Below are 18,565 nucleotides of genomic sequence, written 5' to 3'. Positions count from 1 at the left end.
CACAAGTCCCTCACCTTTTGATTTTTCAAAATCCAAACATCCAGGGAACCGGGAAGTGGCCTCTGCACATCTGTGGGAGCGTTTGGGAAGCTAACTCTGAGGACAAGCTGCAGAAGAGTCCCCTTGGGGGCTGGTGAAAGGTGTGGAGCCCTGAGCCCCATAAGTCTGCATTTTAGCAAACACCACAGGTGAATACCACACCTGTTAACGTTATGAAATGATTCACTTCCCAATGCAAACAATTTTATCACCAATTCAGGACACCTAGACCGTTGCTTAATTAGTCTCGGCCAGTGGTTTGCAAACTTTAGCGGGCATTGATCAGCCGCAGGGCTTGTTAAAATGCAGGTTGCTGAGCCTCATTTACAGAGTTTCTGATTCAATGCCTCTAGAGTGGAGCCCAAGGGTTTGCTTTGCACTGAAGTTCAAAAGAAATGGTGAAACTGCTGGTCCTGGGTCTACACTTTGAAAATTACTGAGCTAGACTTACTCTCTCCTGTGCAGACGCAAAAGCAAACACTTTCAAAACTGCGTGGTATCTTATTAAAAGGGTTAAACAAAATTAAAGATATTTCTTTGCTGCCTTTCATCATACTGGCATGTATTATTAATTCCATGTGGGGAAAGAAAATGCAGTATTTCTCACACATATGTTACCACAGAACTCTCTTGTCAAGGAGAATCCTGGGAAACTACTTGAAAAAGCCTAATATAGCACCGTGACAAATTAGTGCATGCAAGAAACTTGGACTTTCCCCCTTTAAAAAAAAATAATAAGGGAACATTTATTTAGAGAGTTAAAGAAGTAGTAGAAGGGCCCTTGGAGCTTAGGAAAAAGAGGGAGAGATATATGTGTTTTTGTTAACAGGGAAGTTGAGGTATCTCTTTCCCCACTGAGTGCTGGGGAAAAAAGAATTTTCTGAGACTCCCCTGATAAAAATCACAAGAGGATGAGTGATTTTATTTGCGTGGAATTAATCCCTGGGTTTCCAAAGTCCCCTGTCCCCTAATCCAGTCCTGGAAGAAGTGTAGCTGGGGATATAGCACAGCTGAAAGCAAAGCCCGTGACCAGAGTTTCTGGTCCATGTTGCAGCCGGTCCAGTTTGGCATTAGATGAGTTACAGTCCATGAGTCCCCTGTGTGGGGGGCCACGTGGACCAACGCAAGAGAGCACAACACACCAAGAGCACAAGAGCCTGAGATCGAACTTCTTTTCAGGGGATTAAATATCTCAAATTTCAAGCCCTTGCAGTGGCCACACCTCTTCTGGCCAATGACCTGTTCCCAGGTGTGACTGACAGACAAGTACCTTCCTGACACCACCCCAGCTTTACTGGGCATGTGTCTCTCTTCCTCCCTGTCCAGTCCCTTTCCCCAGAGATCTGCAGGGAATAGGCTGGTGGCTGCTTGGGGAGTGTAAAGCTTTCGCTCCCTGGGGAAGCTGCCCACATGACTCGCCTACGATATGTGGCCTTCCCTTTGCTCCTTTCCTGTTATTAATAACTATGTTAAGTATAACGGTATCACTTTGAGGGACAAAAGAGGGAGGAGAGGTGCAGGCATACTCTGGAAAAGAGAGAGAGAAGATGCTAGACTGTCCCATTTCCATCCCCCCCAAAAATGTATACACACTGTAACAGCCATCAGCTCAATTTTGAAAATGTAATGTATTTTAGAAAATACTGCCTTTATAATTATTCAAAGTGTGTGTATACATTTTTTGGGGGGACACTCTATATAAATAAGCATAGTGTGAAACAATTACAGTAAGTGTAACAAAGGAGCCATAAGCAAATTGCCCTTAAATTAGAGGCCACTTGCATTAATCTTATTTGGGTTTGGACCACCTGGTTGTTAACAATCAGCAAGTCTGCTAGGAAAAGAAATATGCTGCTTCTGGTTGACAGCTTTCCATTGCCAAAGCTAGCTGTCCTCCACTGCAGCGTGAGAAGACTGACTGAGGTGAATCTCATAACATAGTTCTCCCAAACTTGTTCTACGACTCACCTAAGGTACTTACGGAAAATAGAAGTCTAGGCCCCCCTGCTTACCAAATAACTCAGAATCCACGGTAGAGGAGCCTGAAAACCTGTGTTTTTAGTAAGTACCCCAGATTCCAGAATTTTATTGTAGCATAAGAGAAACTGGATTTTCTCTAAGTATCTGTGAGGACAGAGCTGCATCGTCCATCCTTCCATTCATTTACCCATTCATTCATTCAGTTAGCAAATATCTGTTAAGTTCATGTAGCATGCAAGACCAGATTTTTATTCATCTATGCCATTAATTTTTATTCCCAGCAATATTACATTCATTTTTAGCTAAAAAATATATTGCTTAGTCAATGTATACATTTTTAACAATGCTATTCATATAGTACTACCAATATGTACTGGAAAGCAAATCCCCTAGCAATATTCTCTTAATGCAGTGCTCTTTATATTAATCCACGATGTCTCAAACCAAAAAAAAAATCAAAGGATCAAATTTCAGTGGGATTATTGCTAAAGTGTGAAAAGCCATTCAGTTCATTGCCCCATACATTCTTGAAATATAAAGATACAGGATTTAAAATATAGAAACACATATACCAAAAACTGTTTTCTTAAAAATGCTAACTTTCCAACTTTGCGTTTTGGACTACATTCCCTAAGTTCTATAGACCTGCCTTCTTATGGGAGGAAGAAAATGCTTTGGGAAGGCAGAGAGGAAGCCAAAAAAGAATTACTAAAAAGCTAGTTTGTTTGAAGATGTTGTTTAAAAAGAGATCTCCACACATAATACTGTGACTTGGGGAAATATAAGCAGGTTTGTCCTGTCTCCTTCTGCATTCTAAATCCCCCGCTTCCTTTCTGACATCACTTCTGTTCTTCTTTCCTTTTCTTTTTTTAACTGTGTTGGGGCATGGGGGCGGGGGGAGGTGTAAAGGTAAAATAGGGTACACAAGGAAAAGGAAGGAGAAGGATTAAAAAGAGACAGAGACAGAGAAGAAAAGCAACATAACTACATCATTTGGATTTGTTGGACTGAAATGTTTCAACTAAGGCCACTTAGAGTGAATCCCTTAAAATAGAAGAAGGGCAAGAGAATTGATGGTGGGGGCAAAGGATTAGGAGAGAGCACGAAGCCCATGATTTTAATCACTGCACACTGTGAATGGTAAAAATGCAGCAAATTTGAAGTAGTTCATTTGTGGAAGTGCAGTTAAATATAGGGCCTGCTTTAAAAAACAAAAAACAAAAACACACAGAAATATCAACATGTTCTGGCAGCCAGCCAACCTCCTCATCTCATGAATTTCATAGCAGCAGTCAAGCACCGCCCACTGAAATAGCCCTGTGTTCTGGAGTGCCATCGCCTCACTACTTTCCATTGCTGTCTTCTGAGGTCGGAACATGAACATGAACATGAACATGTATGTGCACCTCCTCCTCCTACAAAGCGCCACAGCACTGGCGGCCTGCAGGGTTAAGGCCTTCAGAAACCCGCAAGCCCACTTTTCACCCTTACTCTGTAGACACACACAAAGTTATTTATAAAAATAATCAATGCCTCAACATAGCAAGAGCCAAGCAATTTACCCTACTCACATATTTTATTTCTGATTTGTCCACCTATAAAAGTTTATAACACTACTATGAAAATTAATTTATTTTTAAGTTGATTTTTTCATAGTACCTTAGTGATTTGCAACATTTTCACGGATTCCATCAATAATGATAATGATGAGTTTAAATTCCAGTTAATAATGACGTGTTTGTTATATAAATGAATTTTTGTGTAATTCACATAATTTTGATGTAGGAGCCTCAATAATGGAAATGAAATAGATAACTGAAAACAAATAGTAACAATCAAATATTTAGCCCTGAATGTGGAACTTGGTTGGTTAGAGTGTCGTCCATATACACCAAAGTTTGCAGGTTCAATCCCCAGACAGGGCACATAGAATCAACCAATGAATACATTGAAAAGCATATCTCTCTCTCTCTCTCTCTCTCTCTCTCCCCCACCCACCCTTTCCTCTCTCTCTAAAATCAATAAACCTGATGTCACACAAAAGTTGGACTTCTACTGTTAAAATAATTTATTTGGCCTAGAAAATAAAATAAAATAACTGTTTTAATTCTTTATTTTAAATAATTATGTTTCTTAGTGAGTCCCTTAAACTTCTCAAAATCAGTTTTTTATCTGTAAATGGTGATGACAACAATGACCAAATATAGTAATTATGAGGATAAAACAAAGTACCCCGTACAGTGTAGTAGGCACTTGCTAAATATTATTTCTCTCAATGTTAAGTGCTAATATTCAATTTCTCTGTTAAAATGGGAGAATTAAAATCTCTCACAGAATTTTTTCTCTTTTTTTAATATATTTTTATTGATTTTTTTTACAGAGGGGAAGGGAGAGGGAGAGGGATAGAGAATTAGAAACATCGATGAGAGAGAAACATCGATTCAGCTGCCTCTTGCACGCCCCCCGCTGGGGATGTGCCCGCAACCCAGGTACATGCCCTTGACCGGAATCAAACCTGGGACCCTTCAGTCTGCAGGCCGACGCTCTAACCGCTGAGCAAAACCAGCTAGGGCGGAATTTTTTCTCTTTTATATCTAAAGATATGAACCAAGTTTTTAAAAGTAAAAACTTGCCCAAACTCAACAAACTCAGCCAAATCAGGGAAAACACACATTTTCATGCCATAAATTTCAAAACCTGACAGCCAATGACACTTTTAGATGATTCTGGATCCCAGTGGAGCAGAACACTTCAGAAGGCTCTTGAGTCTATCCCCAGAATCCATATGGGAGAAGCTGAAAAGTAGCACCAACATTCCTACAATGAGACCACAAAACTAAAGTACACTGAGACGCATGGGTTCAGAATAAAATGCACTACTTTGTTCTCATCATAAGATTCCACTTGAGCTCCCCAAGTGTCTTCTACCAACCAAAATATGAGTGAGTGCACCCCAAACCCTGGCTATAAAGGAGCTGTGAAATGCTGTAAGCTTTTCAGCCTCTGCTCTATAGCAACATACCAGGCAAGGGGGTGTTGAATGGAGGTTGAGTGAGTTCATCTGCACTCTCCACTATTGCAGCTGATACAATGGCCACATCTCTCATAATCTATCCCTTTGGTGACTCACCATCCATATGCATTTGCCTCTCAATAACTCCTGTTGTTTCCTTTCTTTTTTTAACTATCATGACCATCTATCCATGTTAAAACATCCCCAACATCAGTTTTCATATTGAAGAAGATAGAGGGAATCATAATTAACATGCCAAGAACAGTGTGTCATGTTTCAGTACAAATTAAGTACTGTATCTTAAAGTATGGTCCAAAGAATCACCTCCAGTATCTATTAAATATGGATACTAGGAGACCCATCTCTGACATATAACATCAGGATCTATAGAAGTGGGGCCCAGAAATTCACATTTGTAACAAGTTCCCAGAAAATGTTTATCTCACTCAGTTTGAGAATCACTCATTAATTTTAAAGTGAGAACCTATTTCCCCCAACACACCAGAATATTTCTGTGTTCTTGAACTTTTCTGCTCTCTGATTTTTATTTTAGGAGACAACAATGGATGGTTTTTGCAAATGGAGAAAAATTTTATCAATTATAACAGAACGGCCTTCCCATATCTCTTTGAGTCAGAAACACCGAAATGTTGTAAGTAACCAGAGGAGTTGAGTCTCCTTTTCCATGAGTTCATGAGACACCATGTCTTTCAAAGTTGGAGCCAACATTTAAAAAAAAAAAGGCTAATTATAGTTTTCCTGTTGCAAACTCTATTAGAAATGCAGTCTTAATTTGAAAAGTTTATATAAAAATGACTCAGGGATCTTAACTGTAAAAGTAATAAATCGTACGAGGTATTGTTGTAAATAAAACGACTGTTAGTCAAGGTTGCCATTTTATATGTCCACTTTTTACAGTCACTATAAACTCCGATATAAAGGAAACTGAAAATAGAAGAGCATAAAGCTATTTGGATTTTAAATCTTGTAAGTGGAAAATCTTCTGAGGTCTAAATTATGCTTTAGAGCTACAGAAAAAAGGCCTTATCAATTATAACCTCCCATGTTTAATGATATATCAAAAACTTACAAAAACTCCAGAGGGGGTATGGCAGGGTATAACCTTGAGGATTAAGCCTTTAATATTTTAGATCAGGAAGATCTATATAAATAAATTCTTTTAAATAAATTTAGTCTATTCTAATAAATTGTGCCAATGTAAATTTGCACCTTGGGATAATAATTTTGATTCTAGCTTTTCAAAACATCAGTTGAGCCCTAGCTGGTTTGGCTCAATGGATAGAGCCTAAGCCTGTGGACTGAAGGGTCCCTGGTTCAATTCCAGTTAAGGGCATATGCCCAGGTTGTGGGCTCAATCCCCAGTAAAGGGTGTGCAGGAGGCAGCCGATCCTCTCACATCATTGATGTTTCTATTTCTCTCTCCCTCTCCTTCCCTCTCTGAAATCAATAAAAACATTTAAGCAAACAAAACAAAACAAAAAACCTCAACTAAAAAGCAGGGGTTGCGGGGAGGGGTACTTTACTATTTTTGTTTCCTTTATGTTCTACCACAAATTGTAAATTATAGCTTTTGTCTTAATTTTTAGCATTTCTGTCTTTACTACTCAAATGAGATTAATAAAAACTACTAGCAATCCCGTTTAAGGGGGTGTACATTCTTCCCGCAAGTCTCACAGGCTACTCAGCAATCTGTCTCGGCCTCACATTGTTTCCCAGACCAAATTACTAGATCATTGAAAAGCTAAAAGCTTTGGGGAAAGAAAAAAGTTAACAGGTATAATTTAACTGCTAATATAATGAAAAAATAACAATGGATTAAGCCACATTTCTCAAAACATAGTTTTTCTTTTCTTTTTGTTTTATGTATACTTTTCATAAGATCCAGAGACAGAGAAGCATCGATCAGACCGTCAAACCTCAGAGGGAAGGTAGGGGAGGGTGGGGGTAAGGGGGAGAGATCAACCAAAGGACTTGTATGCATGCATATAAGCCTAACCAATGGACACAGACACCAGGGGGGTGAGGGCATGAGTGTGTTGGGGGGGGGGGCAATAGGGGGATAAGGACACATATGTAATACCTTAATCAATAAAGAAATTTAGTAAATAAAAAAAATGTTTAATTAAATCTTTTTATATCTCACCTATTCCCAAAAGGCTTTAGGCAGTTCACAATAAAACTATGGCTACTAACAGACTTAAACCATTAACATAACATAAAAGACAAAAGTTCAAAGGTGAGTAGGAAAAGGAATGGAAAAGGAAAATAAGGAAATCTTCGCTGAATTTTGAAAATCCAAAGCTTAGTTCTGAATTTTGCAGTCATTAGGTCAAAGAGGGGGAAAATAGGCTACATGGCTTTCATAGTCTGGTTTCTAAAGTAAAAACAAACAAATGGGAGGAAAACTGATCAAGTGAGCAAGAGAAATTAATTTTTGCCTGAACCTGAACTCTGAGAGAAATTGTCACAAGTAATATTACACAACAGAAATGGAGCTATACAATAAGTGATATATCAAAAATACAGAGGTGATTTTTTTTATCAGTACTTAAAAGAACAAATATATGTTTTTAATTATTTTTAAAGACAATTCAAGGAGAGGTGGTAATAATTAAATATCTTTTTGAAACTTAAAAGCAAGCAATGTAAAATGGGATGGAAAGTGTAGTGTAAAATTTGGGCGTGATACTTGAATTAAGGTTCCTATTGTGCCACTTTATCTGAATGAGATTGTTATAAGGATTTATTGGAAATTAAACTGAGGAGGGCTTATAATCATTTTTGGCTGAATGACAGAGTGTGAGGAGCTCACATCTATAATGTGTACCTCTCAAGAAGAGTGTCACAAAAAATATATGTCTACTGTTAACTAACGTATTAATAAAGTTTACATTTGAGGGATTTAGAAAGTACAGAGATTTGGGAAGAATTCTTTACTCAGCCATAATTTCTCTAACTAGCTGGTACATTGTTCATCCTTTTCTATTTTAACATAATGGAAATTTCCTGTTCAAACCATTTTTATCATATTTTCAATTAGCATTTTAGCATAATCTAAAAGCATAACCATTTGATAACCACTGGAGTTAAGCTAATCTCACTGCCCTTCTTACTCTCACTCCCAGGACCTTCATCTTCCTGCCAAACCCTCACCATTTCTTCCCCACAACATAAACACACTCATGCTGGAAGGGTTTTTACGTGAAGAGACAGAATCAGTTTTCGAAGACTCAAAACCAAAGCGGTCACTTACCACTATAAAGCTGTTTAAAAGTTCTTGGCAGAGTCTCTGTCTACAAAAAAACACAAATCCTAAGCTATGATCTTGATCTCTCGTGATCTTGTAAAGGTGTCTGCAGAGTTATTTGGGAGGAGAGGAAGCACAGCTGTCACCAGCCAGTATCTGAGCAAAGGAGAACCCTTCCTATTTCCAAGGCTGCAGCCAATCGTGCTGGTGAGCAGTCACCCACCCGCTTTGTCACGGGAATCTCTGCTCTGCCACAAAGACACAGTTCTAGCCTCTGAAAGCTCTACTGTGCAAGTCACAACTGAAGCCTGCAAGCAGGAAATTCTCATAGAAAGTTTGTCCTGATCTTTTAAAATGTTGTTCGCTGTGATCATTTTTAAAATAGGTAATTGTATAGAAAACACTGTACTTCTGAATCTTGGAGGAAGCTGGTTGACTTAGCTACACGCGTTCCTCTCTTAATATGGCAACAGTTAGGAGACGCTGATCCACTAGGACATCTGGACACAGTCTGTTCTACTTTGCCTGTTCTCTGTCGACATTGAAGCCCGTAACCTTAACCTCTGCTATGCAGTTCAGGGCTTCAGAGTAAATGTAGAAGGGGAGCATTCCCCATTGCTCTCAGTAATCATCTACTCCTCATATTGCAGTGATGGCGAACCTACGACACGCGTGTCAGAGGTGACACGCGAACTCATTTTTTTGGTTGATTTTTCTTCGTTAAATGGCATTGAAATATATAAAATAAATATCAAAATATAAATCTTTGTTTTACTATGGTTGAAAAGATCAAAAAATTTCTATATGTGACACAGCACCAGAGTTAAGTTAGGGTTTTTCAAAATGTCGAGCTCAAAAGGTTCACCATCACCGTCATAGAGGCAGGGATCAGACTGTATTTATTATACCTAGTAATAATCCCATTTTACTCTTTAGCTATATGAGCGCATTACGGCAAGTCTCATGTAGACTTTAGAAATATTGGGTCACATCTTTAAGACTATCACTCTAGCCCCACATGATAACCAAAGGCATATATCCCATTCTCCCTCTTTCCAACACCCATTAGTAAGACTAGAATAGCTTTGTATAAAAATATATTCAATCCCATAAATGACATTTTAGACATTCTTACATCCCTACAAAAGCCAAAAGATCACTTTAAAATCCTTTGAAAAACTCCTGAATTTTTCAGGAAAAAAAAAATCTACCAACGCTATAGCTCAGCATTTAATTCTCCGCCTGCATGATAGTTAAAAATGATTGAGTCCTCCATTAAAGATTTGGTTATATCGTCAGTAAACATTTATTCTTAAGTAGCAGCTTTAATGTGGACATTAAAGGCCATCACACACTATCATAACACCCTCAGACTAGCTTTTCTCCTGAGCTAACTAAGAGCAGATGATTTTGTTCATTTGCAAAATTTAAAAAAAATAAATAAAGGAGAATTGCAGTCTGCTTATGTAAATCTGTATATTTTTATATCTTAATGTTCTAGCACCATGTAATGTCAAGTTAAAAGCAAACTCTGGAACCTTAATTTAAAGCACTGACCAAATTGCTTAGGTAAGACATGATAGACTTTGTACTCAATAATTTTCATAACTTTTTCTTACTTTCCATTACCCTCCTGTCCCTGGTCCCTCACTGTCCTCATGTCTTACTTCCTCCTCTTTATTCAGCAATCGGTTCTGTGCCCGTGAAATGTCTTTGCCGAGATTTACAGCTTGACTGTAATGAGTCCAAATTACGAGCTGTTCCATCAGTTTCTTCAAATGTGACCTCCATGTAAGTAGAAAAGAATGGCTTTCCCTGAGCCGGAAGATAGCCCTTGGAATACTGTGTCATAATTAAGGCCTTGTCATTCTTGATATGGTGCATTTTTACTCAAAGACCGTGTCTTTGCTCCATGCTCAATTCTGGTTGCTGATATTTATTTTGCATTTATTAAATGCTACCCTCATTGTAAATTATTCCATGTATTAACCTAGTTAGTCCCTCATAACAATATCCTGTCACCATATTTCATCTAAACAAAGGATGCCATCAATCGTATGTGCTGCTAAAGAAAAAAAGCTGCCAATTGAACTCTTCTATAGAGCGTTCTTATTTTATCAAGTGTTTACTTGACACATATTGAAAGAGCTCTTTTAAAGTTTATTGAACGTAAATTTTAATATACTCTGATATATAAATTTTTAAAAGTTAAATAAATGGGATTAAATATTCCCAAAGCTTCACATTTAAAATTGAACTCTTCTGAATCACATTTGATTTGGAGATGTTGGTATTGGGTTTGTTTCTAAAGTAGCTCAAACTTATATATGTAAAACAGAAATCTTGATAATAAGTGGTTTGTTGATCCAGTACATATTTGAATTCAGCAAACTTCAGCGCCACAAATGCACACATTTGTCTGAACTTTCAAAAGAAATCAGTAAAAAACATATTTTAATCCAATATTTTTGCTGAGGTTTTTTGTTTTCATCCAGATGTTTTAGTAACTTATGGCTCTGTGTATATGAAGGCAAAATAGAAGTTATTCTTAAATTTATAAATGTTGGCAAGGTCTGCCTTGTTTTAACCCAAACCACATAACCCAGCAAGTCATATGCTTGGTATATATAAGAGATGGGGAATAGCTATGAGGACAGTGGTACCATCAAAATAGAATCTCGGAGTTTACCCAAGTGATGTCATCTGGGGGCTTTACCAAAATTGACAATAAGCTGAGAGCATCCAGCAGGGTAAGCTCCAGAGACTTTTCCAAAGGAGGCAACATTCCCGCCTTAACTAAGGAAAGCATTCTTTCCTATCCCCAATTCACCAATGCTCTTTTTTATAGTAATTAGTCTTACTAGAAAAATAATAATAATCTCTTCCCCCCAAAATCTGGGATCCTATGGAGAGTTTCCATGATTTAAATTCTGACTGGAACTGCTGGATTTTTATAATGTATGATGATTTCATTCTATAGTCAAAGAAAAAAGTATCACCCCAATGCTTATATCAAATTACTAGAAAATGCAAACCAAAGGATACCTTGATGCTACCAATCTTATTTTTCCACAAATAAAATTTCATTTCATTCTTAAGCAATTCAGCTAATCTTTGTAAACGAGAAACAAAAGAAGAGCAGTGGAGAAACAGAGGAGGATAAGGCAATGAGTGACTAGAAAGTACATGTCCCACCTAAAGGTATACTGATTTAATAAAATAAAAAAAAGCTCTTCTGACTCAGTACATACATACATACATCGTACGTACATATGTACACACGTACATATATACGTAGAGATGTGTGCAGACATATGAGCCACCAGTTGTCAACCCTCGGTATAAGGAAAAAACAGGGATCATAAATGATTGGCTACAGAAAGCTGAGGATGAAGGAAGACCCCAAGATGACTAACTGCGAGGTTTCTAGTCTGAGTAATAGAGTGACCCAAGGATGGGGAGACTGGTAACAATACGTAGGGAAGGACTCCAGTTTTAGGCGTGTCTTTCAATTTGAGGTTAACAGGTCATGCAGTGGAAATTTCCAACAGGAATTTGGAGATGTGAGAACTAAGCACAGAAGTTTATGCCTGTACCCCTTTATTTTATTTTGTGTTTTTTAAAAATAGCATTTTCGTGCACTTTGGGTTGAGCAGCTTGATTGAGGGTGTCCATTTCTATTTTTCTCTGCAGAACACTGACTTAGCACCACATCTCGTCCCAGGCTTTGTTCCATTCCACAGAGAAAAGGCTTTAGAGCAAATACATTAGGAGAGTAAATATCAAAGTTTATTACTGAGCTCAGTGCATATTTTGAGTTGGAACTGTCATAGAGAAATGTCAGAAATGGACTAAATCATATATAAGTAAAGTAGTAAAGAAGCCAATAACCCAAGTAATACTTATTGAAGTTGGGATTTTTAAAGATATTTCACATAAATGCTAATGAACAAAAGAGACAAATATATAAATACCAGAGGCCCAGTGCATGACATTCGTGCACTCTGGGGTGGGGGTGGGGGGGGGTTCGGGTTCCCTCAGTCAGGCCTGCACCCTCTCACATTCCAGGAGCCCTTGGGGGATGTCTGACTGATGGTTTAGGCCCACTCCCCACCTGCCCACCCCCCCACCGGAGCAGGCCTAAGCCGGCAGTCGGACAACCTTAGCGCTGCTGCAGAGGCGGGAGAGGATCCCACCAAAACCACTGTGCTCACCAGCCATGAGCCCAGCTTCTGGTGAGCAGCGGTCCCCCTGTGGGAGCGCACTGACCACCAGGGGGCAGCTCCTGAATTAAGTGTCTGCCCTCTGGTGGTCAGTTTGCATCATAGCGACTGGTTGTTCAGCTGTTTGGTCAATTTGCGTATTAGCCTTTTATTATATAGGATGTTTATTTCTGCATTGTTCTAACTTGCTAAATATTAACTCTATGAAAGCTGACGTTAAGGTCCTGGACTTTAATCATTAAAATGATATCATCCAATAAGAACTTCCTTTATAAAAACTAGAGGTAGCTCTAACAATAATAATAAAGCCAGCAGTTGCTCTCTTTCATTTACATACTTCACTTTGTGAAGAGTCAATCTTGGAATTTTAATTTTAAAATACAAAAATCTATTACATTAAAAGTATGTAGGTTAGTTCTGTTAGGTGTGAATTATAACACCTACCTCTTTGCATTTCAATGAGGCCCTGTGAAAATATAGAGAATGCTATTTGTGAAAATATTTGACATCATTTAGAAAAAAACAGCCTATAAATTCTAGGCACCATTAATAAAAACTCAAATGTTCTGAGAAACATTATTTAAGAGATCTTACTAGGTAAATGATCCTCCCTTCCCTCGAAGGGAACCTTTTTTCTGCCAAAGGTCATTTGGATATTTGTAGCATCATTTGCAGGCCACACAAAATAATCAATTTAAAAATTTAGCCTGCTATATTTGGTCAAACATTTAATTAACTCACCGCTAATGCCTTGGCAGAGCCAAACAAAATGCAATTAACCTCTTCCTCTTGGGTTCTCTCAGGGGACCTCACTTGTGTCTCTTTTCAGTATATTGTGCACCAGGCCTCCAGTGCTGGTAATAATAATAATAGCATCATATTATGAGAGGTAATCCATTTTTCCACAATTAAAGAAAAAGACTGACATGGAAAGATTATGTATGATTCATGTAAGGGATCCCAGCTGCAATTGTTTTGGAGTTTTTTTGCTTTTGTTTTTTGTGTTTTGTTTTGTTTGTTTTTTGCTTGTTTTATTTTGTTACTACTACCTTACATTGCTTTTCTTTAAAAGAAAGAAAGAAAGAAAGAAAGAAAGAAAAGAAAGGAAGGAAGGAAGGAAGGAAGGAAGGAAGGAAGGAAGGAAGGAAGGAAGGAAGAAAGGAAGAAAGGAAGGAAAGAATGAAAGAAGGAAAGAAAGAAAGGAAAGGTTTAGGTCCTTCTCAACACAACCACAATTGAAGCGGACCTGGTCTGTGTCAAGCTGCTTTCAAATTGTGATGCAAGGCAAAAGCTTTCCATATGATTTATTAGACATTGAAATGCACCACTTATTAAATAAAGATGGTTCAATTGTATGTACCAATTGACAGTTTTCTTCACAACTAATTTTAAAAGAAAGTAAAGGTAGTGGAATTTGAGCAATGAAATACTGCAGAATATAAAGTTATTTAAGTCCTTGAATGTGTTTTAAAAAGAAACACTATTTTTATTATCATGCAAAAACTGAGATGTTTTCTAATGTTTGTTAAATAAAAGTAGAAAAGGAGAACATAACTAAAATTTGTTTTCCCAGTTTTATTATCTTTAATTTGTATGTCAAATTTATAGTGCTGTAATCTAATTTAAGAAAAGAGAATATATTTAATTAATACAAAATCAACCATTAGACCATGTTTAAATGATACTATGAATATGAGCATAGCATCATGAAACAAAATATTTCCTGAAAGCTGCTGCTAAAGTAAATAAAGTTTATAATTCTCCATATTGTTGTGGCTTAAAAATAAAGAAAAGCAAACTTCAAGTATGAATTCAAATTACCTTTATTTCAGGTCACTTCAGAGGAACTTAATAAGAAAACTTCCTCCTGATGCCTTCAAGAAGTACCATGATCTTCAGTCATTGTAAGAAAAAAAATTAATTTTTTAAAATTTAATTATTGGTATTAAAATTAATTTATTTTTTGGCATATCTGTTTCTTCCCATATCTGTAACACCAACACTGCTACTGCATAAACTTAGTCCCTCTTTGGGGACTTATTTAGCTATTAGTTGGAGACTACCAGATTATTTTTTTTCAGTAGTTCTAGACGCCATTCTAGAAAAATCTTATATACCTATTCCCAAGGAAACTAGAGAATGTGTGTTGTAAATCTTCCTGCCCTACTCTGCCAAAATGAGGGCCATCAAGAGGTTTCACTCTCTGCACTATTTAACAATGGATCACCTCAACACACACCTTAAAGCAAGATGTGAAGAACTTGTACTACATCTGCAGCCAAGATTAGATAGTGAAGAGTTTTCCCCCATAGCCCAGCTGACATAGCTCAGTGGTTGAGCATCTACTTGTGAACCAGGAGGTCACCGTTCAGTTCCCAGTCAGAGCACATGCCCGGGGTTGGAGGCTCCATCACCAGTGGAAGCGTGCAGGGGGCAGCTGATCAATGATTCTCTTTTTAAAAATATATACTTTTATATATTTATTTATTTCAGAGAAGAAGGGAGAAGGAGAGAGAGAGAGATAGAAACATCAATGATGAAAGAGAATCATTCATTGATCAGCTACCTTCTGCATGCCCCACATTGGGGATGAAGCCCCAAACCTGGAGATGGAGCCCAAACCCTGGGCATGTGCCCTGATAGGGAATCGAACAGTGACCTCCAGATTCATAGATCCACTCAACCACTGAGCTAAATAGGCTGGGTCAATGATTCTCTTTTATCATTGATGTTTCTATCTCTCTCTCCCTCTCTCTTCCTCTCTGAAATCAATTATATATATGTGTGTGTACACACACACACACACACACACACACACACATATATACTGTATATGTGTGCATTTTTCTTTAAAATAGCAGACAGAAATAAAGCAGAATCAGAAGAAGCAAAATTAACCCTTTTCAATGAAATGTTCTTAAAACCCAGATAATCTGCAAAAAAAAGTATATTTCATATTTGAAAATAGAAATTCCAATAAAAATTACTTTTTAGAATTTTATTCTGGGACATTTATCAACCAACAAAAAAAAGAACTTGTCAAAATTACGCCTGATACAAAAATTTCAAGATGATATTTCTTTATGCTATATTCTGATTTCTGTGATATGAAGAGTTTTTCTGATCTGTAGCACCACCTTATGTCCACATGTTTAAAAGAAGTTAGGACTTCAAATTTAAAGAGCAAAATTCAGGTTTATCTAACACAGTAGTTTAGGATTTTTAAACCATGAACATTAAATTAACTCGTGAACAGCCAATTTGTTCCAAATAATAAAAAAATCAAAATAGCCTAATTTAAAAAAAATTCTAATTGGTTATCAGATGTACAGCTTGGCTCAGCCTCCAGAAAATAAACATTGCTTGCTCATTGCAATAGTGAGAAATAAATAAATGCTAGTAAATGTTAGAGTCTTTGTATCAGTGAGAAAGGTGCATCACCTACTGTGTGATTGGGCCACACGATCTGTGAATTGCTATGCATAATAAATTTAATAATAACATTTTATAATCAAAGTTAGGGTTTCTTGCACGTTGCAGAAATAGGGGATCTCTTTTAGTCAAAATTTCTGATTAACTGCTCATATTGGTTTCTCATTTATCGTTCCTAAAATTTATAAAATTTATACATATACTCAGACTACCCTAGCGGACAGCTCTCAGAGCAAGAACTCAGGCCTGGAGGCCTTCCTTGGTCATCCCCACCACCTGGGCCATAGAAGCACAAAGCTTCCCTGGTGAATATAATGCAATTGCTTGTGCTCTGGGACCTCTTTCCTTTGACCTCCAGCTGCCACAGGGTCAAACTGTCAGTGTGATTTTAGTTATTCACTATGTAAGCCTGCCTTCTTGTCCTGATACTCCTATCTAATTTATATTCTTCTAGTCCTGATTCTTTTCATTTTCATTTTTCTCTTTGTCATGTATATTCCTCATAAGTTTCCTCAAACATGTTTTTGTGGGGGGGGGGCAAGACTTTGGGTGTCAAATTAATAAGATTAAAGTCAACTTGCTTAGCAGATTTGTGATTAACATGGAATATTTCCAGGGGGCCTTAAAGATGTCACATACTTGTATGTTTGCCAGCACTATGTCAAACACCAACAAGTTTGAAAAATTATAGCAGGAAATGCTAAAAAGTTAGACTTCTGAGCCTGTTTTATTAATAAGTGCCTTACTGTGCATTAAAATTTCATTCCCAGAAAATTCAAATATTAAATTTTAGCTATTACCTTTTTTACCTTTACAACTAGCATTTCTAAATTAAAAACTAGCCTAATCATGCATGAATTTAAAATAGCAAAACAAAGTTACATTATGTCCACCTTCACTAAATTATTTCATTATATATACCTTTTATAATTAAAAAATTTTAATTGTGGTAAAATACATATGACATAAATGTACCCTCTTAACCATTTTTAAGTGTAGTTTTAGAGGGATAAGTACATCAATTCATTGTGTTACCATCACCACCATCTAGCCACAGAATTCTTTTCATCTTGCAAAACTGAAAGTCAGTTTCATTGTTTTCCATTTATTTATTTTTAATCTTAGAACAGTTTTAGGTTTACAGAAAAACCATGAAGATAATACAGAGGGTACCCATATACCCCTCACCTAGTTTCCCCAATTATTATCATCTATTATTATAGCATACTTGTTACAATTAATGAATGACTATAGATACATTATCATTATGTTTTCCTTTTAATAATCATTTTCATAGGTTCCTGCAGGACAATAAGATTAGATCCATATCCAAGCATTCTTTCAGAGGATTGTACAATCTCATTAAACTGTAAGTACCAATTAATTTGCCTGTTCCACAGTGGTTTGTCAGCCTGTCCCATCCCAGTCCATACCAGCCCTCCTGCCCACAACAATGCCAAGGAGATGTGCAAAGAGCTGAAGGGGCACATAGCATTGCAGCTAAGTGCATGGGATTCTGAGTCATACAGGCTTTCAAGTCCTGACTTCATCCCTCACTTAAGTGTGTGAAGTTTAGCAATTTTTTTTTCCTTTCTAAGAATCAGTTGCCTCTCCTATAAATATAAATTATAACAGTACCTACCTTAAGGTACTGTTGTGAGGAACAAATGAGAAAATTTATAGAAAGAATTAGGCACACTGTGCCAGGCATATAACAAGATCTATCCTATATAATAAAACCCTAATATGCAAATCTACCAAACGGCAGAATGACTGGTCGCTATGACCCACACTGACCACCAGGGGCAGACACTCAATGCAGGACTGCCCTCTGGTGGTCAGTGCACTCCCACACGGGGAGCACCATTCAGCCAGAAGCTGGGTGCATTGCTGGTGAGCAAGCACAGCAGTGGTGGTGGGAGCCTCTCCTGCCTCCAAGGCAGCACTAAGGACTCCCTGGGCCTAAGCCGGCAGGTGGACATCCCCCGATGGGTCCCAGACTGTAAGACGACTCAGGCCGGGCTGAGGACCCTCCCCCCTCCCCATGCACAAAAATGTTGTGCACTGAGCCTCTAGTTATTATATAATGCATTAGTCATGATGACAGGAATAATGATTGAATGAATTTAATCAAAATAAGAAAGTCTGATGATTATTAAAATTCATGAAGGAAAAAAACCCAAAGACTTCTCCAGTTATTCTTTTTCTATTAATCCTGCTTTTATGAACATGCTAGGTGTACCAGTTAATGCGAATTTTTTTCAATAGATGGAGTTACACATATGTTAATATATATGCAATTTGATATGTATACTATTTTGTTGTATTGACAACAAGCTTCAAAACTTCATATGTCAAATTTTCTGAAGGTGTTAACATCATAGATATTTTTACACTTAAAAAATGTCAAATTTCGTGCCAAAAAAAGAGCATTTGTGGGAAGTTTTAATTCGTTATTATTTTGAAGAAAAGTGCCACTGAATACTTCAGGATGCTTATGGTGAAAATGCTCCATCTCCAGATACTTGTGAATGTTAGTGTAGACGCTTTAAAAGTGATGATTTCGATGTGAAAGACAAAGAACGTCTAGGTCAACCAAAAAAGTTTGAA

General features: G+C 37.3%; 1 protein-coding gene across 4 annotated transcripts in view; it reads left to right on the top strand.

Annotated features, from left to right (window-relative positions):
- The window catches only part of RXFP1 (relaxin/insulin-like family peptide receptor 1), an 85,464-nt gene that overhangs the window by 38,741 nt on the left and 28,158 nt on the right, over positions 1 to 18,565 (top strand). For 2 of the 4 annotated variants that reach the window (XM_006752664.2, XM_015564290.1), the window contains exons 3-6: positions 5,586 to 5,684; positions 9,986 to 10,091; positions 14,356 to 14,427; positions 17,253 to 17,324. In XM_006752664.2, the coding sequence (XP_006752727.1) occupies positions 5,586 to 5,684; positions 9,986 to 10,091; positions 14,356 to 14,427; positions 17,253 to 17,324 (349 nt within the window). The remainder of the gene's footprint in view (positions 1 to 5,585; positions 5,685 to 9,985; positions 10,092 to 14,355; positions 14,428 to 17,252; positions 17,325 to 18,565) is intronic. The other 2 variants (XM_015564347.1, XM_015564318.1) reach the window with 1 other exon arrangement.

The sequence above is a fragment of the Myotis davidii genome, unplaced genomic scaffold (assembly GCF_000327345.1).
Source record: "Myotis davidii unplaced genomic scaffold, ASM32734v1 scaffold50, whole genome shotgun sequence".
NCBI lineage: Eukaryota > Metazoa > Chordata > Mammalia > Chiroptera > Vespertilionidae > Myotis > Myotis davidii.
Note: the sequence above shows the minus strand (reverse complement) of the source record. Positions and strands in the feature narration are given on the sequence as shown.